Source organism: Elephantulus edwardii, unplaced genomic scaffold (genome assembly GCF_000299155.1).
Source record: "Elephantulus edwardii isolate Elephantulus edwardi_28Jun2011 unplaced genomic scaffold, EleEdw1.0 scaffold00061, whole genome shotgun sequence".
Lineage (NCBI taxonomy): Eukaryota > Metazoa > Chordata > Mammalia > Macroscelidea > Macroscelididae > Elephantulus > Elephantulus edwardii.
The window spans coordinates 666672-688467 of record NW_006399811.1 but is presented as its reverse complement, the minus strand read 5'-3'; the positions used below and the strand labels follow the sequence as shown (position 1 = coordinate 688467).

The window sequence follows — 21796 nt, the reverse complement described above, 5'->3', positions numbered from 1 at the left end:
GAAGGGGTCGTGGTACTAGGGATATTGTTGCTGATGTTAGATGGATCTTGGCTGAAAGTAGAGAATACCAGAAGAATGTCTATCTGTGTTTCATTCATTATGCAAAGGCATTTGACTGTGTGATCTACCATCTAGTCAGCTTGAAAACCAAATATTATTCACTCAACTACAGAGCTGCTTAACTTGAGAAAAATCACAGGAAATATGAACTGAGCCAATATGAAACAAGAAATCACAATAATAATTTATCAAAGCTATAATGAATGGAGGAACTTAAAGAGAATAAAAGATGAGATAGAAAGACCAAGATAAGCCGTGTAAATGTAGACACAATGTAGGAAATAGTAAGAAAGAGATTCATGGTGTAATCAGGAAGAAAAGCAAAAATCATAAAATTTAATTGTTACCAAATCATTAGTTTAAAACATGTATGTTAGGAGAAGAGACTTTTCAGTATGTATTCTCTTTTATTAATTACCTTGATGCTAATTAATGGTAAACATTAAAACAAATTAGAACAGAAAACTTTCTCAAATTAAAAGCCAGAAAAGTATATAATATTATAAACTATAAAAATGCTCTGAAAAAGGGATTACAATAGAAGGCCCTGGATAGAGAGCAAAATAAATGTAAAACAAACACAAAATAATAAAAGACCCAGCTGACTGGTAGAGACTGGGGAACTGTCACCACAGTTCTATTCATGGTTTCATTTCTTTATGCCTTTCAAGCCTGAAATGGAACTCACCATTGTAATTCAATTTTCATTAATGACAGACAAAATTATCAAGTGAACAGCAATACTAGGGAGAACAATTAGCCATACAAGATCATTAAGGCAATATCGGGGGACAGAAAAAAGGCAGAAGAAGCCACTGTCGTTGTTGTTGTTGTTAGGCACCCTCAAGCACGTACAATTCTAGAGGTCCTATGAACAACAGATCTGAACCCTGTTCTAATCTGTGCCATCCTCATCATCTGTAATGCATTTGAGCCCACAGCTACAATTCCTGTGTCAATCCATCTTGTTGAGGGTCTTCTCTCTTTCACTGATCCTCTACTTTTTCAAGTATGATATCCCTTTCCAAGGAATAGCTTCTCTTTGCAACGTGCTCAAAGTATGAGAGACCAAACTTCACCATGTTTGGCTCCAAGGAGCACTCTGACTGTGCTTTTTTCAGGACTTACCTGTTTGTTCTTTTGGCAGTCCATGGGACAGAAAAGGAAAAATTAAAATGGTAAACACTAGAAGCTGAAAAAATGCTGTTAAATTGTTGAGACTGCAATCAGTATCACAAAACAAAATACATAGAAATTGTTGAATAGAAAATCAATTCGCACTGTGGACTTTCACCCAACTCACAACAGAAGGTGTAAAACAATGTTCTCTACATACGCAATAATAAGTGCAATAACTAAGGATGCCATCAACTTGGGAGTTCCAGAAACACACTGTTATCACAGGTACTAGAAAAATGTTTTCCAATCTAAGAAAAATTTGAGTATCTTCTTCTATCTTTATTCTGTAACTATAAACATAGCTGTAAAATAACATTTTTTGTGATGGATAGATTAAAATATTTTGCTGGTAAAACAGCACATCATTCAAGTACAGGAAAATAGTTAAACTACTGGCTTTCAATTTTACATAAATATGTCAGTGTTGAGGGATGAAAAGCAAATTGTTTGTTCTCAGATTCACAAATAATTATAGTTTCTCTACATGCAGATGCCAATGTAAATATGATAGAAAAGGAAAGCCCCACAGCAACAAGAACCAAGATTTGACAGAATTTACGCCACAGAAAACAAAAAAATAGGCAAAGTTATGGCATAAGAAACTACCAAATCTATAAAAAAATGAATAAAATACAACATGCGTTTTCTTAAGGAATCTTGCTATTAGGTGCTGTCAAGTTAAGTATGACTCATGATGACCCTATCAACAACAGATCTGTATCTTCTACCCTGTGCTGTCTTCATCATCTCTGATATATTTGAGCCCACTCCTCTGTCAATGCATCTTTTTTTTTAATTTCTTTATTTTTCATTTCAATGAACATCTACAGAGATTTTGGAATTCCATTCATTCATTGTTGCACCCCTCTCCCCGCCACACCACCGCCCACCCCCGTTTGCTCCTCTCCTTCAAACGCAAAAGAAAAACTCCCTCATTGGTACGCAATCCCCCCCACACCCCCCCAACCCCCAAATATAATCCACTCTGCAACCCTCATTCCGTACTCTTACGATAAACATAATGCCCTAAAATATAAAATATTCTCTCCCCCAAAGATTTCAATGCTGTAAACATATTTCATCCAGTTTCGCACAATGGAATATTGCTGCATTGAAAAACAAGGAACTCATGCAATATTATTCAAAATGGGTGACCCTGGAGGACATTATGCTGAGTGAGGTATCTCAGTCACAAAGGGACAAATGCTATATGGTGCCACTGTTGTAGAATGAGGCTGGCATCGGGATGGGGGTAAGACTGAGAAAAACTGTCAATGCATCTTGATGGGGGTCTTCTCTTTTGCTGATCCTCCACCCTTTCAAAAAACAGCCTCTCTTAATAACTGTCATTATTTACATACTCAAGACATTTACATTACAGCACAACACATATTATTTAATGTCCTTGCTCACTAATTCATATGTGTGTGTAGTAAATTTTTAAAACTATGAAATCTTGGAAGAAAATTTAACGGCAACATTACTAATATACTAGTGCAAGAGGCTGTGTTTCTTATAAATACAAGTGCTACAGACCTCGCTAGAACAACCCCATTCTATCAAAGTGCTTCCTGCTTTCCTACAGCTAGACAAGGTGATAACAGCGAACAGAGGAGCTGGGTAATTAAGCAACACCATGTCTCTTGATAGAATCTACTGTTGAGTGTTATTCTACTAACCCCAATGAATATTTTAAAAGTTAACTACATAAAGAAACAGTAAACTTCTACCTGGTTTAAAAATGATAAATGAAGTTTTAACTTAGATGGGAAAATAAAAAGAAAATATCACATAAAGGAGATTTAGACTTGTCAACTAAATATACACTAAATGTTTTTCCAATTAAAAGGAAAATATCAATTTTAAGTCCTCATGGACATGAAAATGTCCCCTAATATTCCACTCTAGTGAAAAAAATTTCTTTAGCCAAATGCTCTGCTAAAAGTAATCTGCTACTATAATATACTAGGCACAGAGATAGACAAGCTTTATTCTGACCATTACCAATAACCAAAAATAAATACAGTGAAGCTTTTCTGCCCATACAATCTCAGAAAAGCAGAGAACTTGCACAATCTCAAAACACGGTATTTTGTCAGTTTGTTTTTGGTTTAGGGGTTTTTTTGGGGTGGGGGATTGCCCACCTTCCTACAGAGCAGCTGGTGGACACGATCCATGTGCCTTTGGGATTATATGCCATGTAATTACAGAAGTTATATACAGGTAGTCCCTGATTTATGACAAGGTTCTGCTCCAACAACTGTATAGTCAATCAGTCGGTGCTAACCTATGTCTGATACCTCAATTTTTTTCAGTAGTCATCATCATAATCATCATTATCATTATCATCATAAGGAGTCAAGGTGGCACACTAAGAGCTAAACTTACAAACTCCAAGGTGGACAACTGGAATCCATCAATCATTCCACAGGAGAAAAGTATGACAAACTTTTTTTAAACATTTACAGCCTTAGAAATCCTATGAAACAATTCTATTTTTCTCCACAAGGGTGACAATCTGTCAAAAGCAACTCAAAAGCCATAGGTTTGGTTTCCCAGGAGTTATTTAAAATTACTATATTATTTATAAATCATGATATTGTGAATAGTTATCTGAAAATTGTAATAGCAAATTACACATTGCAACCTTGAATATAGTACATATTACGAATGATAAGATGTTTAAAAAAGATGGTCAGAATTCAAATGCATCATAAATCAGAGATTACTTGTATATAGTTGATAACACACTTTAAAAATTGAGTTGCCCTAAAACATACAGACCTTTCTCAGCCAAATGGCTTAGAATATGTGAAAGTATGATAATTACTCAATAGCTCCTCAAGCTAATAATGACTATTAAATTCTAAATTCAGAAGCCCTAAATGGTTTACCTGTTTCTGTCAGGATGTTGTGGTGGTTGTTAGGTTTCATCAAGTTGAGAATGACTCATAGAGACCCTATGAATAATAGAAGGGAACCCTGTCCTATCCTGTGTCATCCTCATTTTGACAGACTTGAGACCATTGCTGCAGTTACTGTTGTCAATCTATTTCATTTAGGGTTTTCAACGACTCTCCACCTTTCCAATCACAATGTCTCTTTCCAAGGACTAGCCTATCCCAGCAAAATGTCCAAAGTATGAGAGATGATGTTTCGCCATCTTTGCCTTTAAGGTGTACTCTGTCTGCTCTTTCCCCAAGACATTTGTTTGTTCTTTGGCCAATCCACAAGACAGATATATAGTACTGTTTTTCAATACCACAACTAAAAGGTATCAATTCTTCCTCACTCTTCATCATTATTCATTGTCCAGCTCTCAGATGCATAACTACTTATTGAAAAGACTAAGGCCTCAATCAGGTGTACCTCTGCACTTCAGTTTTCAGAAAGATTCCTTATAGCAGAGTCGCCGAAAGCAATACATCTAGTGCTCTCATGACTGCTTGTACCAAGCAGAATCAAAATTCTCTACAGGCCTTTCAGATGATATTGAAAGTATGAAGGATGCTAATTTAATGGAAATAAGGAATCTCCATAAATAACAAAGAACTCATGATTTCAGAAACTTTAAGTGAAGTACTACCATTTGTTTATCAACAGTAGCAGCACTCTCATTCTCAATGGTAGAAATAATATCATAATGGTTGAAAGGCTTTGGGTCCACTTCAGGATGGACAATGTAAAGACCTATCTTTAAAAAGAGAGTCTGAAGTTATATACTGTAGAACTATTTCTACTACAAAAGTGCATACATTTTTTTACTGACATTAAGAAATGTTTAAACTATACATTTCATTTTCATATAGACTAATGGGGAGAAGTTATGATGCAACCTGAAAGGCCTGTGGCTTGAATCCACCAGCTGCATTACAGGAGAGGATGAGCAATCTCCTCTCACATGATCAATTGCCTCTGAAAACCCACTGGAGGGTCAGCTATGAATTGATTTTGAATCAATGGCACACAATAACAACAACATAAAATGAACAATATTACTTAATAATATTGCTTTTATTTCTTTACCCTTTTCTGAAAAGCACAATAATTGTGAATTTGTCTCCAGAATAGATAGTCTTACATAGGGTCTCTATGAGTCAAAGATGACTCAATGTATCTAACAATAAAAACAACCACACAGAGAATAGCAGCTCAAAACCTTGCAGCTGCTCTACAGGAGAAAGATGTGGCAGTCTGCTCCTGTACAGATTTACAGCCTTGGGAGCTCTTCTGGGCAATTCTATTCTCTCCTACAGCATCACTACAATTCAGAACTGAATTAATGGCTTTGGATTGGTTTGGTTTTTCTTTTGTTATGCTTAATGTTGCTATGTGCCATCTAGAAAATTGCAACTCATAGAGACCCTACATACTATAGTTCTGAATTCTGCCCTATCATGACCCAATCTCACTGTCTACAACACACCTACCCCAATTACTCCAGTTCCTGTATAAATCCATCTTATCTGGGTCTTCTTATCCTGTTCTGTCCATCCACCCTTCCAAGCATAATGTCTTTGTCCAAGGACTGGTCCCTCCTAGCAATATGACCAAAGTGAGACGGAGCTTCAAAATCCTTGCATCCAAGGAGTAGCTTGGTTTCACCCTCGCCAAGACAGACCTGTTTGTTCTCTTAGCAGCCCATGATATTTTCAATACTCTTCTCCAGAACCACAATTCAAAAGCATCGGCTCTTCCTCTATCATCCTTAGTCATTGTCTAGCTATCTGATGCATAGCAAGTAATTGCAAAAGCCATGCCCTGATTCAGGTGCACCTTAGTTTCTCTAGACTGACATTGTTGGTCTCCAGCACTCTGAAGAAGTCCTTGACAGCAGATTTTTCTAATACAATTTATCTTCTGATTTCTTGAATGCTGGTGCCAAGACTAAGCTCAAGTAACTAGAAAACTACAAGGAGAGGCTTTCCTTCCAAATGATCAGTAAAGACCAAAGTTAGAAATGTCTTATCCTTTCCATTTCAACTTTAGAGTTTCCTGTTTCATGAGTTAAAACACTAGCTATGCTGTTTACAAACTGGATATCTCTTAATTTCACTTTATATCTGGTTTTCCTGACATTAAAAATGAGAATTCATATCATCAGAGCTGTGCGGTTTTCCTGGGAAGCAGATATAAAAGCACAGATATAATGCCTTACACACACACCATTTATTCCTTCAGGATTTAATTCCTTCTAACATCTGTTAGAGAGGAGTACTTACTACTGCTGACTACTAAAGTTACAGCAGTGAGAAAATCGTGCCTCTTTTGAATCTTATAGTCTTTTGTTGCTGTTGTTACATATCATTGAGTCGACTGCAATTCATAATGGTCCTATGAAAAGTAGGTCTGAACCTTGCCCTACCCTGGGCCGTCGCCATCATTTTTAGCTCATTATAATACTTACAGGGTCAACCCATCTTGGTAAGGCTCTTCCTTGTCCAGAGGGTTCTTAATCACAGCAGGATCTATCACGACTTTGTGTTCTTATATAGGTCTTATTCAAATCACATCCTCCCATTTGTTATCTGGAAACTTCAACTCTGAAGCCATTTTCTGCTCACGTCAGTCTGGTTGCTCCAGATTCTGTGCTCTAGTATTTCTCTACTCATATCTCTGACAGAGAACTTAACATATACCTATTATTATAATTTATCTGTAGATTAACTATTCAACTACACTGTAAATATTTCAAAGGCCATATATGTGTGTTCTTTCTCCTAGTGCTTGACATAGTGTCTTACACAATGGAGACACTGCTTGACAAAAATAATCTGTGCACAATAACTGGGTGTGATGCAAATTTTTTTTCTCCTTCTCTCCACTTTTATCTCAAAATGATGTCCTGAAATATGTAAAGGCTTCTATTTTCCACTGTTGATGTTGTTGTTATGTACCATGGAACTGGGACTGACTCACAGCTGAACCTCCACAAGGTTTTCAGAAGCGGTCAATTACACTGGAGACTGCTCATCTTTCCTTTATGGAGTGGCTGGTGGATTTGAACCATATGCTTTTGGGATGGCAGAGCAATTTCTTCCCACTAAGCCACCAGAACCACCTCAATTTTCCATAGTAATCTCCGTATTTTCTATAGTACTTTTCTGTGCTTCTAATTTAACAATTAACTATGTGCCATGTTGTTATTTTCCTCATCCCAAATCACTAATAAGTATCTACCGTGCTGTACACAGTCCCTGAAGAAAGATATTATGCTTGATAAAGAAAAAGGACAGAAAAACAAGGAAGAAAACCTTCAATGAGAAAGGCTGACACAGTGGTTACCAAAAAAGGGCTCAAGCAGAACAGCAATTGGGAAGATGGAGCAGGACAGGGCAGTGCTCCATCCTGCTGCATGTGGGGTTGCTATGAGTTGGAGCCAACACTATGACACCTAACAAGAAGTACCATAACAAAAACCCCCAAATAACAACAACAACACCCCACCTCTGGGGCTGAAGGAGGAGCCCTGGTGGTGTGTGGTTAAAGAATTCAGCTGCAAACAAAAAGGCCAGCAATTCACCCCACCAGCAGCTCCACCTTGCAGTCAGCTTCTGTGAAGATTCGCAGCCTTGACAGCCCTATGGGAGTAGTTGTACTCTGATTTGTAAGGTCATTATGAGTTGGAATTGTCACTCATGGCTTTGGTTTGTTTAGATGCTGTATATTATATATTTTATGGATTCATTCCAATAATCCTAAAAGACACCTGAAAATTGTCATATATGAAAGAATTAAGGCTAAGAGTAGTTAAGGAACTTGTCTGTAACCAATCTAGTAAGTAGTACAGCTTGAATTTGAAGCAAGGGTTTTCTTCCCCAACAAGCACCAATAATTCCTTTATAGCTCTAATTTTAAGCCAAGGTAGTCATACTTTAAAGCTCTTTTTGATCCTGGCAGTGGAGTCAACATAATTCTGCAAGGATTTAAACACAAGAGCTCTTGTGACTGGTCCTGCCTGGTCCCTGGCTCTAGATTTAGACCTTCAGTTGGTCTGCAGCCCTTAAAGTGGATCATCTCTACTTGAATTTAGTCTAAGGCCTTTTAACCTTTAAAACTTAGTGTTGTATTTTTCTACAAATTGAAATTACAAAAACAAGGCCACAGATTGTGATTATCCCATACAACCCTTTCCTCACTCACTTCTCTAGTCTTGACCTATCCTGACCCCACGAGCCACTGCAAAACTCTCTAGGCTAATAATTCTTGGTATCACTTATCTACTGCCAGGAAAAACCTGTCCAGTTAAGAAGCTAGTACACCAGGAACTGCTGCTCAAATTAATCTACTGCTTATAGCTCCCGCCTACTTGATGACAAGTTTCCCAGGATAAAACACATTGCTTCATATTTCACCAGCTCTACTCAGGATCCTACACAATATAAGGCTCATATTTTATAGAAAGGCAAAAAAGATAAATAAGCATATAAATAAGTCAACATATAAACTTGGGTCCCTGTTGAGAAGAACAAAAATATTTGCTAATCATCAGATATATGCCAGACACATGATTGCTCATCAAGCCATGGTTCCTATTCCCCTGGAGACTATAGTCTGGTGAGGAAAGAGACACTAATCAACTACAAGTATGCCATGATATCTCCCTCCTCTAGAATAATGACTGAAGTAGTGGTACCATGGGATAACAAAAATCAACTATAGTTTAGGTCCACATAAGTATTAAGATGTACAAAGGACAAAATGTAAGTAAATTAAATGTGTTGCTAGTATAAGTCTATGTAGAAACAATGTTACAATTATCTTTCAGGTGCACTGTTACACAAACCAAAGAAAGATGTAGAAGTCTACTTCCAAAAAGAATATAGACTCAAAAACCCTATGGAGTAGTTCTGCTGTTCTATAGAGTAGCCACAAGTCAGAATCAACTTGATGGCAGTGAATTCAGTGTGCGCACACAAAACAAACTTGTAGGTTAAACGCTAGTTTGTAAATATTATAAATATTGCAAGTTGTAAATATGCTAACATAGAAAAGAATGATCCAGACTCTGATTTATTTCTTCAAATTCTAAATCATAAATGGATTCATAAAAAATAAAATGGAAAAATATGCTTCTCTTTCACAGAAGTAACATCTTGAGCCAACTGTAAATATTTCTTATTCTGTTTGTAATTTGTGGTCGGTCACTGGCCTGATTTTTATAAAGCAACTCTGTTCAAGTGGAACCATTTCATTAACAAACCTTGAAATCCTGCCATTCCCTTAATAAGATAGGAAATATTAACCAGACCAAAAGAAGGGACTAACAGCTGTTGAACTACAACCAACAAGTGCCAAAAAGGCAGGCTTTTCTGACTGCAAATCCTCTGGGTGTTAATGCTCTTTCCACCGACTGGCTGGCAAGCTCAGCTGGATTCTCCACTGAAGTGCACACATACATTCTTGGCTACAAATACTTGCTATCTTATGTATCAGCACACAGAAAATAGAAAACTATCCTTTTAATTGATGACATGATTTGTCTTACTATTACCTTTGGTTCTGAAACAGGAAGACAATGAAACTAAATAGACTTTTGTACTTCCTCCCTCAGATACGTTATGACTTGAGGGTGTGAATAAAGAGCACATGACCAGAGTCACACAATTCTGTATTGTTTATATGAAACTTTTTTTAATAAATTACACTGCTAAAAATTAAAATTTTAATATTGTCATTGACTTATTAAGCTGAATGTGTGAAAGTTTATTCATTATGCTATTCCAAACAAATACACTGCTACTCATTTTAAAGTGGTAATAAGTAACATGTGCCATTTTGAGAAAAATTAACTCCTAGGCTTAGACATTTTTTTAAATATAAGATCAACAATAGATCTCAACAACATAACCATATAAAGAGAATGGTAGCTGTGGCAGAGAAAAGCAAATACACACACAATGCAAGAAAACTAGATTATTCTAAAAGGCAATATATACATGTAAACACTATTGTTATTGCCTCCAAAGTGTGCAATCCTTATTATTACCCCAGCTGATTCCTGAAACAAATGGGAAAGGTGCCACAGTCCATCAACCCAGAGAAGATGTAATACAATCTCACCCAAGCTCGCTGACATCAAAACTATTTCCAACTCACAGTCGACCTTCCACATGTTTCTAAGCCCATCACTGCACAGGAGACTGCACCCCTCCCTTCCATGGAGCAGTGGTGAATTTGAACAGCCTTTGGGTGAGCAGTGCAACTCTCTATAGAAAATGCCACCAGAGCTTTCCTCCAATACCTCGGCAAAGCAAGTATAAGAGGTCCCCAACTTACAGTGAGGTTGTGCTCCAACAATGGTCATCATTAAGTAAATTTTATTTTGTCTTAAGAAGCAAGAAATATTACATATAAATTTACAAGTATGATGATATGTCATGCTGCAACACTGTACAAAGTATATATTACTAATGATAAAATATATCTTAAAAAAAAAAAGGTCAGTAGTTAAGAAGGATAGTTAGTCCTAACTTGATTATTTTGTAAGTTGGGGATGAACTCTATAGCTTATTATTATTTTGTTTTTAATCAAAATAATACAAATATTGCTTTAGACTTTATACCCCCTACATAACAGTGGATCATCTTATGTACTAAGCTGTGAATACCATTAATCTTCTTTTAAAAAGTAATTTTATTTTCTTTAAACCAGAATTCAGCAGTGATTGAATACAGTGACTCACTGGGAGATATTCATAGAAGAGAGGGGAAGGAGGGAAGGAAAAGAAGGCATTAATGATGCTACAGAACTTAAAATTGCTATTTCTTGAGCAATAAAGTCATGGTTATTAAAAAAAAATCTCAGGAGAAATGACACAAATGGTTAAGTGTAAGACTAGTCACTACAAAGTTGATGGGACTCCGGAAGAAAGATATGGAGATCCACTGCCAAAAAAGTCAGCCACTGAAAGCTTCCCAGAGCTGAACTCTCAACTGACACACTGGGGTTGCCATGAGTCAGAATCAACTTAATGGTAAAGGCTCTGTGGTTTCTTTAATTTTAAAAAAGAAACACCACCACAAAAAAACAACCAAACAAGGCAGTATTTCACTCTGTTATACACGGGATTGCTATGCTGTGATTTAGAGTAAATGTAAGGAATTAGAAGATGAGACGCTTAAAACGAGATTCCAGGTTCTTGGCCAAGACTTACTTTACTTATCTTCTGAAACTCTGAATATCTATGAAGACATTCAAGGAAGGAAATTCAAGCACTGGAATTAGAAGCTCCTGAAAGAAGAGGGTCCCGAACAAATATCCACAACACTTAAATGTAGGGTTGTATAAGCACACAAGGTCTTTTAACTGTAGTTTAATACAGGCTATGGTCTTCGCAATCACTTGTTATGCATCAGAGAGTTGGACAATGACCAAGGAGGACAGAAGGAGAATTGATGCCTTTGAGCTGTGGTGCTGGAGAAGAGTATTGAGAATACCATGGACTGCTAGGAAAACAAACAGATTTGTCCTGGAAAGGGTTAAACTGGGTGGCTCCTTGGAGGCAAGGATTCTGAGACTCCGTCTAACATACTTTGGACATGTTGTGAGGAGAGACCGGTCCTTGGAGAGGGACATCATGCTTGGGAGGGTGGAGGGACAGCACAGGAGAGGAAGTGGATTGATTCAGTGACTGGGATAATTGGGATGGGAGTGTCGGAGACAGTGCGTTTGGCACAGGACAGAGCGGAGTTTAGGGCTGTTGTACATAGGGTCGCTAAGAGTCGCAAGTGACTCGATGGCACATAACAACAACAACTAGAATAAGTATGTAAAAGTATGATCACACATGCATTTCATAATACAAAATGTTAATCAAAGAGTGAAAAACACTTGAAGTAAAAACATTTTCCACTTTGTTAAATAAACTCAAAATACCACATTCACTGCCATCAAGTCCATCAAATCACAGCAACCCTTTGGAACACAGAGATTCCCATGGAGTGCCCATTAAATACCCTCATCTATCTCCCAAAGAGTCACTGATGAGTTCAAATCACTGATTCTTTAAGTTAGCAGCCAGATGGTTTAGCGATTGTCACTAAGGGCTTTGATACTGTAGTCACATGATGGAAAAGTAAGGTATAAAGTACTCAGAGATGATACACTGTATTGATTATCCAACAAATAGGGAGCTCTGGGAGCCTAGTGGTAAGGAGCTGTGTGGCAATTGTGAAGGCACGCAGTTAAAATCCACCAGAGGATCCATGGTAGAAAGATGGGCTATCTCCACCCGCGCAATTAAAAGTGTCTGTGAAACCCCACTGGAGGGTCAGCTAGGGATCAGCTCTGATTCAACAGCACACATCAATTAACAGCATCCAACAAGTCCTCCGAAAATAAGACAAAACAATTCACCAAACAAGACCAGCATATTTTTTTAAATAAACAAAATGCATTTATGATGTGGGAATTACATAAACAGCATTTATTTCATATGCAGACCAAGTAAATAATATGAAAAGACATTCTTACCTTTGTAATGAGAATTCGGTATTTATCCAGCATGGTCTGGTTGTCATGGCAGCCTGCTAACAGCTGCCATACCTCTGCCCTCAGTGCTTCGGGGACACCACTCTTCACCAGTGTGGATAGCCCTTTTGGTCGTGCACCAAGGTTATTGTGCCTGAGAAAGAAATAAAATATATCGTTTATAATTCTTTAACTGCTGTGGCTATGGAAAATGTATTTACAAATTTATACAATGGCCTAGGTCAAGAGAAGCATTTGATAGACTAGAACTAATAGAGTAAAGCTTAAGCTCAATGCCAACTCAGATATTCTCTTTCTTTATCCTATCTTTTTCCATATCAATGAGCCTTGTTATTCTAACTTCAGGGAAAGTTTTCCTTCTTCTCATTTACTTTACTTAATCATCCTAAGAACTTACTCATAATAATGAACGTGTTAATTATATATTTCTAGGCAGCATTTCAAGGCATCAAAGGAACTATCTAAATCCTTAGGGATAAATTTAGAACAATTTAGCTAATGAAGTATGTGGGGGGTAAGGAGGAGCCTGAAAATAGATCACATAAGGCTTATTATCACACCTTGAATATACTCCTCCCCTTGGAGGTCACTTCTTTGAATTTCCTGATGGATTTAAATTAAAACATAATTTCAGTTAATTTGGAAAAATACCAACTATAAATATGCTATACCAAATATGTCAAGTAGAAGGAAGTATTAATTAGTCTTCCAAAGGCTTACACCTGAGTAAACCGTTCACACCTGGCACTTCCTTGCAGCTGCCTCGTCATTACCCAGTTGCGTTTCAGACTAGTCAAAGAAAACCATGGTACAAGAGAGTTAAGATCACTCATGAAAATGTCTTTTCCATAATTTACCTCTGATTATACTTTTGAACAGGAAAAAACATATATGTTTCGAGTGTAGCAGAGTTTCCCTGCTCTTGGTGTAGAAAAAAAAATGTAATTAACCAAAAATAGCAATCCTCAATACAAAGCTAGTTATTTCTGAAATTAAATGTAAAATATTCAGAACTATAAGCCATATAAATGCAAAATATCTAATGAGGAAAATGAAAAATAATTACATATACAACATTGTTACTACATGCTGTTGAGCCACCTGTGACTTATAGCAATCCTAGGCACAATAGTTCTGAACTCTGCCCTATCTTGAGCCAATTTCATTGTCTCCAAGACTCCTGCACCCATTACCCCAATTACTGGGTCAATCCATCCCATCCAAGGTCTTCCTCTCCTGTGCTGTCCCTCCACTCTTCTAAGCCAACATGTGTGAGACCAAGCTTCAAAATCCTTGCCTCCAAGGAGCAGCTTGGTTTTACCTTCTCCAAGACCGGTTTCTTCTCTTAGCAGTCCACAGTATGTTCAATAATTTTCTCCAGCACCACAACTCAAAGGCATTGATTCTTCCCCTATCATCCTTAGTCATTGTCCAGATCTCAGATACATAGCAAGTAATTGCAAACTCAGCACTCTGGAGAGGTCCTTGACAGCAGACTTTCCCAATGTAATTAGTCTTTTTATTATCTGACTGCTGGTGAGTGTTGATTGTGGAACCAAGCAAGCTGAAGCTCTTAACAATCTCAATCTCTTCTTTGTTGTCATGATGCTGCCAATTGTCTCAGTGATGTTTTCTTATTGATGTTGAGCTTCAACACATATTTAAGATTGCAGCCCTTGACCTTCTGCAGCAAACACCTCATGTCCTCCTCATCAGCACAATGCAGATTGTTGATAAGTCTTCCTCAAAACCTGATGCCACAATCCTCCTCCTCAAGTCCTGCCTACCAAATGATCTGTTCTGCATATAGATTTAAAAGGTACGGAGATATACATCAAAAAAGAAAGATCTCTAATTTTGATTCACATAATGTTTCCTTGCTGTGTTCTAACATGTACTTCCTGGTCCAAGTATAGGTTTTTGCATTAGCACAACTAAATGTTCTGGGATTCCCATTCCTCTCAAGATTAGCCACAATTTGTTGTAATACACATAGTCAAATGACTTTGCATAGCCAATGAAACACAGATAGACATTCATCTGGTTCTCTCTGCTTTCAGCTAAGATCCATCTACCATTATCTACCATAATGTCACTACTGCTACGGCCTCTTCTAAACTCAGCTTATACATCTAGCAGTTCTCAGTTTTGGATAATCTTCAGCACAATCTTGCTTGAATGTGATATTAGTGATATTGTTTAATAATTTCCACACTCTATTGGATCACCTTTTATGGGGGATAGGAATATGGATGTCTTCCAGTCACTGGCCAGGTAGTTGTCCTCCAGATTTCTTGTCAGAAACTGGTAAGCACGTCTATGGCAGAATCTGTTTGTTGAAATATGTCAACTGGTATGCCATCAATTCCTGGGTCCATGTTTTTTGTCAATTCTTTCAGAACATTTTGAACTTCCTCCTTCATCACTTTTGCCTCTTGATCATATGTTGTTTCATGAAATTCTTCTATGTCAACAATTCTTTTAGATAAAGTGACTCTGCATATTCTTTCCATCTTCTTTTGATGTTTCCTGGGTCATTTATCATTCTTCCCACATCATCTTTAAGTATTGCAACTCCAGTCTTCAAGGGATTGGTTTCAAGGCTTGCATAGGACTTACCTATGAGTTGATGGTCTGTTGCACAATCACCACCTAGTCTACATGTTACATATTATGGTGGTGGTTCTCAAGTTAAATGCAATTTACAGCAACTCTATATCTCCAAAGTAGAACAGGGCTTTCAAGACCTCTCGGAAGAAGATAACAATGTCCATCTTTCTGAGATGCCTCTGAATGGGGTGGAACCACCAACCTTTCTGCTAATAGTCAAGAACTTAATCATCTGTACTACTCAAAGACTCTACTATGTTACCATAGTTGTTAAATGCTGTTAAGTCTGTTTCAAGTCACAGTGACCACATGTGACAGACCTGAACTTCCTGACAGGGTTTTCTAGATTGAACCTTTAGAGCAGCATACCAACATGTCTTTCTCCCACCAAGGAGCCCTAGTGGTATAGTGAACCTGAGGTGGGCAGTTAACTAAGTGGCTGGCAATTCAAATCCATGAGTTGCTCTTAAAGATGGTCAGAATGCTCCTATTAAGATTTACAACCTTGGAAATGTGATAGGGAAGTTCTATTTTGGCCTATAGGGTCACTATGACTTGAAATAGACTAAATGGTAGTTGGTTTGGGGTTTTGTTTATGTGGACTTTTGGGGTTTTCCCCCCATGGATCTACTGTGGGAGGAATGGAGTGGCAGGGGTCAAACTACCAGTGCTTTGGGTGGTAGCCAGGCACAAACTACTGTGCAACAGTCCTCTTTACATATTCCATAAACTCTAACCAAACCCACTGCCATTGTCAAGGCCAACTCATAGCAACCCTCTACTGGGTTTCTAAGGTTGTAACTCTCTATGGGAGAAGAATGTTCACCTTTCTCCCCTGGAATGACTAGTGGATTCTAACTGCTGGCCTTTCAATTAACAGTGTAACACATAACCAAGTATGCCACAGAGATAAAAAAATCAACAATGTAAATCTACAGCTATTAAAACTCCAGTAAAAATATTCATGTAGAAGAAGTCATTATTCAATCCCACACAATCCTCTAGCTATCATACTGTCTCCTACCTTGCCCATCACATTTGTTAGAAGAGTTATTTTTTTTTTCTTCTATCTCTTCTTTCTTTCTCTTCCACACATTCTCTTCTTTCAAACTCGTAAAACTGTTCTGACACCTCTCTCCCTCAGTAATCTCATTTTCTTGGATATTTTATCTCCTGCCATTACTATATATGTCTATGTATTTAGTTATTACTAGACCTCTACTCGGAGCCTATGACACTCTTAGACACTTCAAAATTAGCATACCCAAGTACAAAATTATACTCTTTCTCTCTAAATTTTGTTGTTTTCCAGGGCATCTGACCTCAATACTTGTCACTACCAAACCAAAACTAAGTCATTATTATAGATTTTCTTCTTTGACCTACAATCCATTATTAATCTCTCACCAACTCTAACAGTTTTCACTTTACCAATTTCTCAAAATCAGTTGTTGTTGTTGTTATAAGTTGCCGTCATAAGAATGTATATTAATCCTGCAAATATCAGGAAGCCTTCAATGGATAATTAAAAACTTCACACAGGAAAGAACTGGGTCTTTGCTTATACTTCCTGCCCCCCCCCCAAGCACCTACAACAATACTAGGCACATAGAAAACATTCACACATTTTCAAAAGAGTATATTTGTATGCTTTAAGCAAATCTAAAACAGCAAATTATGTTCCCCTCAATCAATTATTGTACAAATGGATCTGTACCAATGGCTGTAATTTTTATGGGATGAAGCATTCTCATTATTTATCTTTTGCTTATTCTGTTTCCATTGATCTACCTTCCTTTCTACTCCTTGTCTTCTCATCTTTGCTTTTGGTTTTTAGTTGACTATTTGGTCTCACATAGTTAATGACTTAAAGGTGTACACTACACACAAGGGATCTTGCTTATAAGCTGTTATTTGGCTGATTGGTGACCTGCAGAAATAGTTTCACTTGACAAATTCAAAGAATATGTTATAGGGCAACAGTCTCAGGGATTCCTCTAGTCTCCATAGGTAAGAATTTGAGAGCTGTTCTATATTTTTTTTCCTATTTCATTTGAGACTATCTATTGTGTTGTGGTCAGAAAAATTGGCAGTAGGAGCAGAACACCATCTAGTTATTCTGATCTCAGATTAGAAGACAAGATTTGTTCAAGGTATGTTATTAGTCGTAAGGACATTTTTTGAGTCTGGCTTTTATCACTTTTATCATTTATATTGTTCCAGGAAAGTAGCAAGCAACAACATACACCAGAGAATCACTCACAAACTATATCTCTCTATATATCTATCTATATCTATATCTGTATGTGTATCTCTATCTCTATATCCACACACACACACTAGGATGCAGGATACCACATACCTGAACTTTATGCAAATTCATGCTATCACTGGAGATCATGGTCCTAATGCTTTTAACCCAGTAAATCACTCCCAAGAGCCTGGATATATCTAGTAACTGCGCATTGGTAAAAATAATATAGAGGCATTAACTGACTACCTCTAACTTCGCAAGAGGGTAGAATCACCATCAACATTATTTCAAACTTGAATCCTAAAAGGTAATGGTCAGACATGACCCCCAACCCTCAACTTTTTACATATTCTGATACTGACTATACCTTCCTCTCTATTTCACTTGTTCAATAATCATTCTTGAAAAGATGGTTGATGAAAGACAGGAAGACCCTCAACCATACTGACTGACACCATGACTGCAGCAATGGGCTCAAGTATGTATGAGATTGTAAGGATGGCGTAGGATAGAACAGGGTTCACATCTGTGGTTCACAGAGTCCCTCTGAGTCTCACTCAACTTGATGACATCTAACACAACAGTCTCGTATAATCATCGTGATCATAGAAGATGTTTTATACTATTTCACTGTTTTTAAATTTACTAAGTTGCCTTTATTGCCTGAATTGGGGTCTATTTTGGAGAATGACCCAAGGGAACTAGAGAAGTGTATTCAATTCCTGTTGAGTGGTTGATTGTATTTATTTTTCTCTCTGAAAATTCTATATAGAAGTCGTTTGAGTTCTTTATCAAGTAGTCCTATTACCATTTCTTCCTCAGGAAAGATTTCTGCCCTTTATTTTGCTCACTTGTTTGAGCTTGTCCTGCTTCTTTCTATATGCTATTATCTGATGTCTCCAAGGTTAGTTAGAGGCTGTTCAGTCAACTATGACTCACAGTACTCCAATGAACAACAGATCGAAATATCTTCATATCTTTACTGACTGTAGGTATCCTTAGTTTGTGCTCATTTTTGTTTGTTTTACTTTGATGGGTCTAAAGCATTATTTCTCCTTGAACTTTCTTTCTTTCTCTGTATTCTTTTTTTTTGGCCAATTTTAAATACATCTTTATTTGAGACATTGCATTTTGCACTTACAATACAGTGATAATAAAGTGCAATGTTAATTCCTTTCCCTCTACACATTCCATATTCAAGTATTGAGAATGCACAGAAATTTAGTCTAGCAGTTTAGACTTTTCAACTGCAGTGTGCTACAAATTTGGGTCCTTCAAAATTTTTTAACTGTGGGACAATGAATGCTATAAAGTATGCAGATTGCTTTAGTCAACCTCTTCAATGGTGGGTCCAGAAGAGGCACCACCAGATGGAGGAGCTCCACCACCAGGGAAGCCACCAGGCATGCCTCCGGGCACACCTCCAACACTCTGGTACAGCTTGGTGATGATGGGGTTGCAGACCTTCTCTAGTTCCTTCTGCTGATGCTCAAATTCCTCCTTTTCTGCAGTCTGATTCTTATCAAGCCAGTTGATAATTTCATTGCACTTGTCAAGGATCTTCTGCTTGTCCTCGTCATTGATCTTGCCTTGAAGCTTTTCATCTTCAACTGTTGCTTTGATATTAAATGCGTAAGACTCAAGGGAATTCTTGGAAGACACCTTATCTCTTTGCTTCTCATCTTCAGCTTTGTACTTCTCAGCCTCCTGGACCATTCGTTCAATGTCTTCCTTACTCAAGCGGCCCTTATCATTGGTGATGGTAATCTTGTTTTCTTTCCCAGTGCTCTTGTCAACAGCAGAAACATTAAGGATACCATTGGCATCAATATCAAATGTGACTTCAATCAGAGGAACACCACGAGGTGCAGGTGGTATCCCAGTGAGCTCAAACTTGCCAAGCAGGTTGTCATCTTAGGTCATGGCACGCTCACCTTCATAACCTGAATGAGTACACCAGGCTGATTGTCAGAGTAGGTTGTGAAGGTTTGTGTCTGCTTGGTAGGAATGGTTGTATTCCGCTTGATGAGGACAGTCACGACTCTACCAGCAGTTTCCATACCAAGAGAAAGTGGAGTGACATCCAGGAGCAGCAAATCTTGAACATTTTCAGATTTGTCTCCAGAGAGAATGGCCGTCTGGACAGCTGCACCATAAGCAACAGCCTCATCTGGGTTGATGCTCTTGTTCAACTCCTTTCCACTGAAGAAATCCTGAAGAAGCTTCTGAATCTTGGGAATTCTGGTAGAACGACCCACCAGGACAATATCATGGATCTGTGACTTGTCTAGCTTAGCATCCCTCAGAGCTTTCTCCACAGGGTCCAGAGTGCCACGGAAAAGATCAGCATTCAATTCTTCAAAGTGGGCTGGGGTAATGGAAATATAGAAGTCGATTCCCTCATACAGTGAATCTATCTCAATACTGGCCTGGGTGCTGGAAGAAAGTGTGCCCTTTGCACGTTCACAAGCAGTGCGGAGGCATCTGACAGCCCTCTTGTTTTCACTGATGTCTTTCTTATGTTTGCGCTTGAACTCTGCAATGAAATGGTTGACCATTCTGTTGTCAAAGTCTTCTCCACCCAAGTGGGTGTCTCCAGCTGGAGACTTGACCTCAACTATCCCATCTTCAATAGTGAGGATTGACACATCAAAAGTGCCACCTCCTAAGTCAAAGATGAGCACGTTCCTTTCAGCACCTACCTTTTTGTCCAGACCATAAGCAATAGCAGCAGCAGTTGGCTCATTGAGGCCAGCAATGGTTCCAGCATCTTTGGTAGACTGGCGCTGAGAGTCACTGAAGTAGGCTGGTACAGTGAGAACAGCATTGGTAACAGTCTTCCCAAGGTAGGCTTCTGCAATTTCCTACATCTTTGTGAGAACCATAGAGAACATCTCCTCTGGATAGAAACTTTTGGTCTCTCCTTTATATTCTACTTGGACCTTGGGCCTGCCTGCATCGTTCACCACCATGAAGGGCCAGTGTTTCATATCAGACTGCACAAAAGCATCATCAAATCTTCGTCCAATGAGATGTTTGGCATCGAATACTGTGTTAGTAGGATTCATTGCAACTTGATTCTTTGCCGCATCGCCAATCAGTCGTTCGGTATCGGTAAATGCGACATAGCTTAGCGTGGTCTGGTTGCCTTGATCATTTGCAATGATCTCCACTTTCCCATGCTGGAAGACCCCTACACAGGAGTAGGTGGTGCCAAGATCAATGCCAACCGCAGGGCCCTTGGACATGGTTGCTTAGTGAAAGTCCCAGGTGGTGGAGAAGGGAAAAAAACCGTACCTCAAGTCCGCCGCTGCACTAAATGAGACCTCTGTGTTCTTTTTAATTGGGGTTTTTGTGGTTTTTTTTCGGTTCTATTATCTGTGTGACTTTGGTGGTCTCTCTTATCTGGGCATGATTTGCTCTCACTAGTGAATACGGTGGTCATACTTACCTGTCTCATACATTTTCCCTTATTGGATTTAATGGAGGTCAAAGAATAGGTTCTTTCCCTGACACTGGGTGACAAGTGTTGAGTTGTCAGGATTCTTATAAAGTTCTCCAAGTACATAAGAACATTTATTATTTGCTTCAAAGTTGTAGAATTTCAATGGTACAAAAGAATTTCAACAGTTAAAAAAATCACTTCTAACAAAAACATCAAAGAAACAAAAAAGAAAAAAAAGGAAAGTCCCTGAATATCTCACTGAGATACCACCAGTGAATTTAGGATAATTTTGATGGAGAAGACATGAAAAGTAGGGAACTCTAGTAGCCTAGTGACAAGAAGCTGCTCAGCAATCCCAAAAATGCAAGGTTCAAGGCCACCAGCTTCTCCATGGGGGAAGGATGGACAGTCTCCACCCATATGATTAACTGCCTCTGAAAACCTGGTCAGCTATGGATTGGTTCCGACTCTTGGAGACACTACCACCACAACAATGGCAGCTCAGGAGACCTAGTCCATAAGGAGTTTGCTGCTAATCCAAAGGCCACACCTCTCTAGTAGTTTGAATCTACCAGTCATTTCTGGGGGAAAATATGGACAGGCCCTTTTAAGTGACTGACAGCCTCAGAAACCAAATGAGGGTCAGTCTGAATCAGTAGCAATGAGTGTACTGAATGGATACAAGAATATGATGAAAATAGATCGAATCACATGGAAAAGTTAAGATGAAGTTGCATCATATGAGGTTGGAGAG

General features: G+C 38.2%; 1 protein-coding gene and 1 pseudogene across 2 annotated transcripts in view; both read right to left on the bottom strand.

The window, feature by feature from the left end:
* Positions 1–21796, bottom strand: part of RABGAP1L (RAB GTPase activating protein 1-like) — a 966320-nt gene that overhangs the window by 711104 nt on the left and 233420 nt on the right. For both annotated transcript variants that reach the window (XM_006887704.1, XM_006887703.1), the window contains exon 12: positions 12716–12866. In XM_006887704.1, coding sequence (XP_006887766.1) covers positions 12716–12866 — 151 coding nt within the window. The remainder of the gene's footprint in view (positions 1–12715; positions 12867–21796) is intronic.
* LOC102870384 lies at positions 18924–20845 on the bottom strand (annotated as a pseudogene).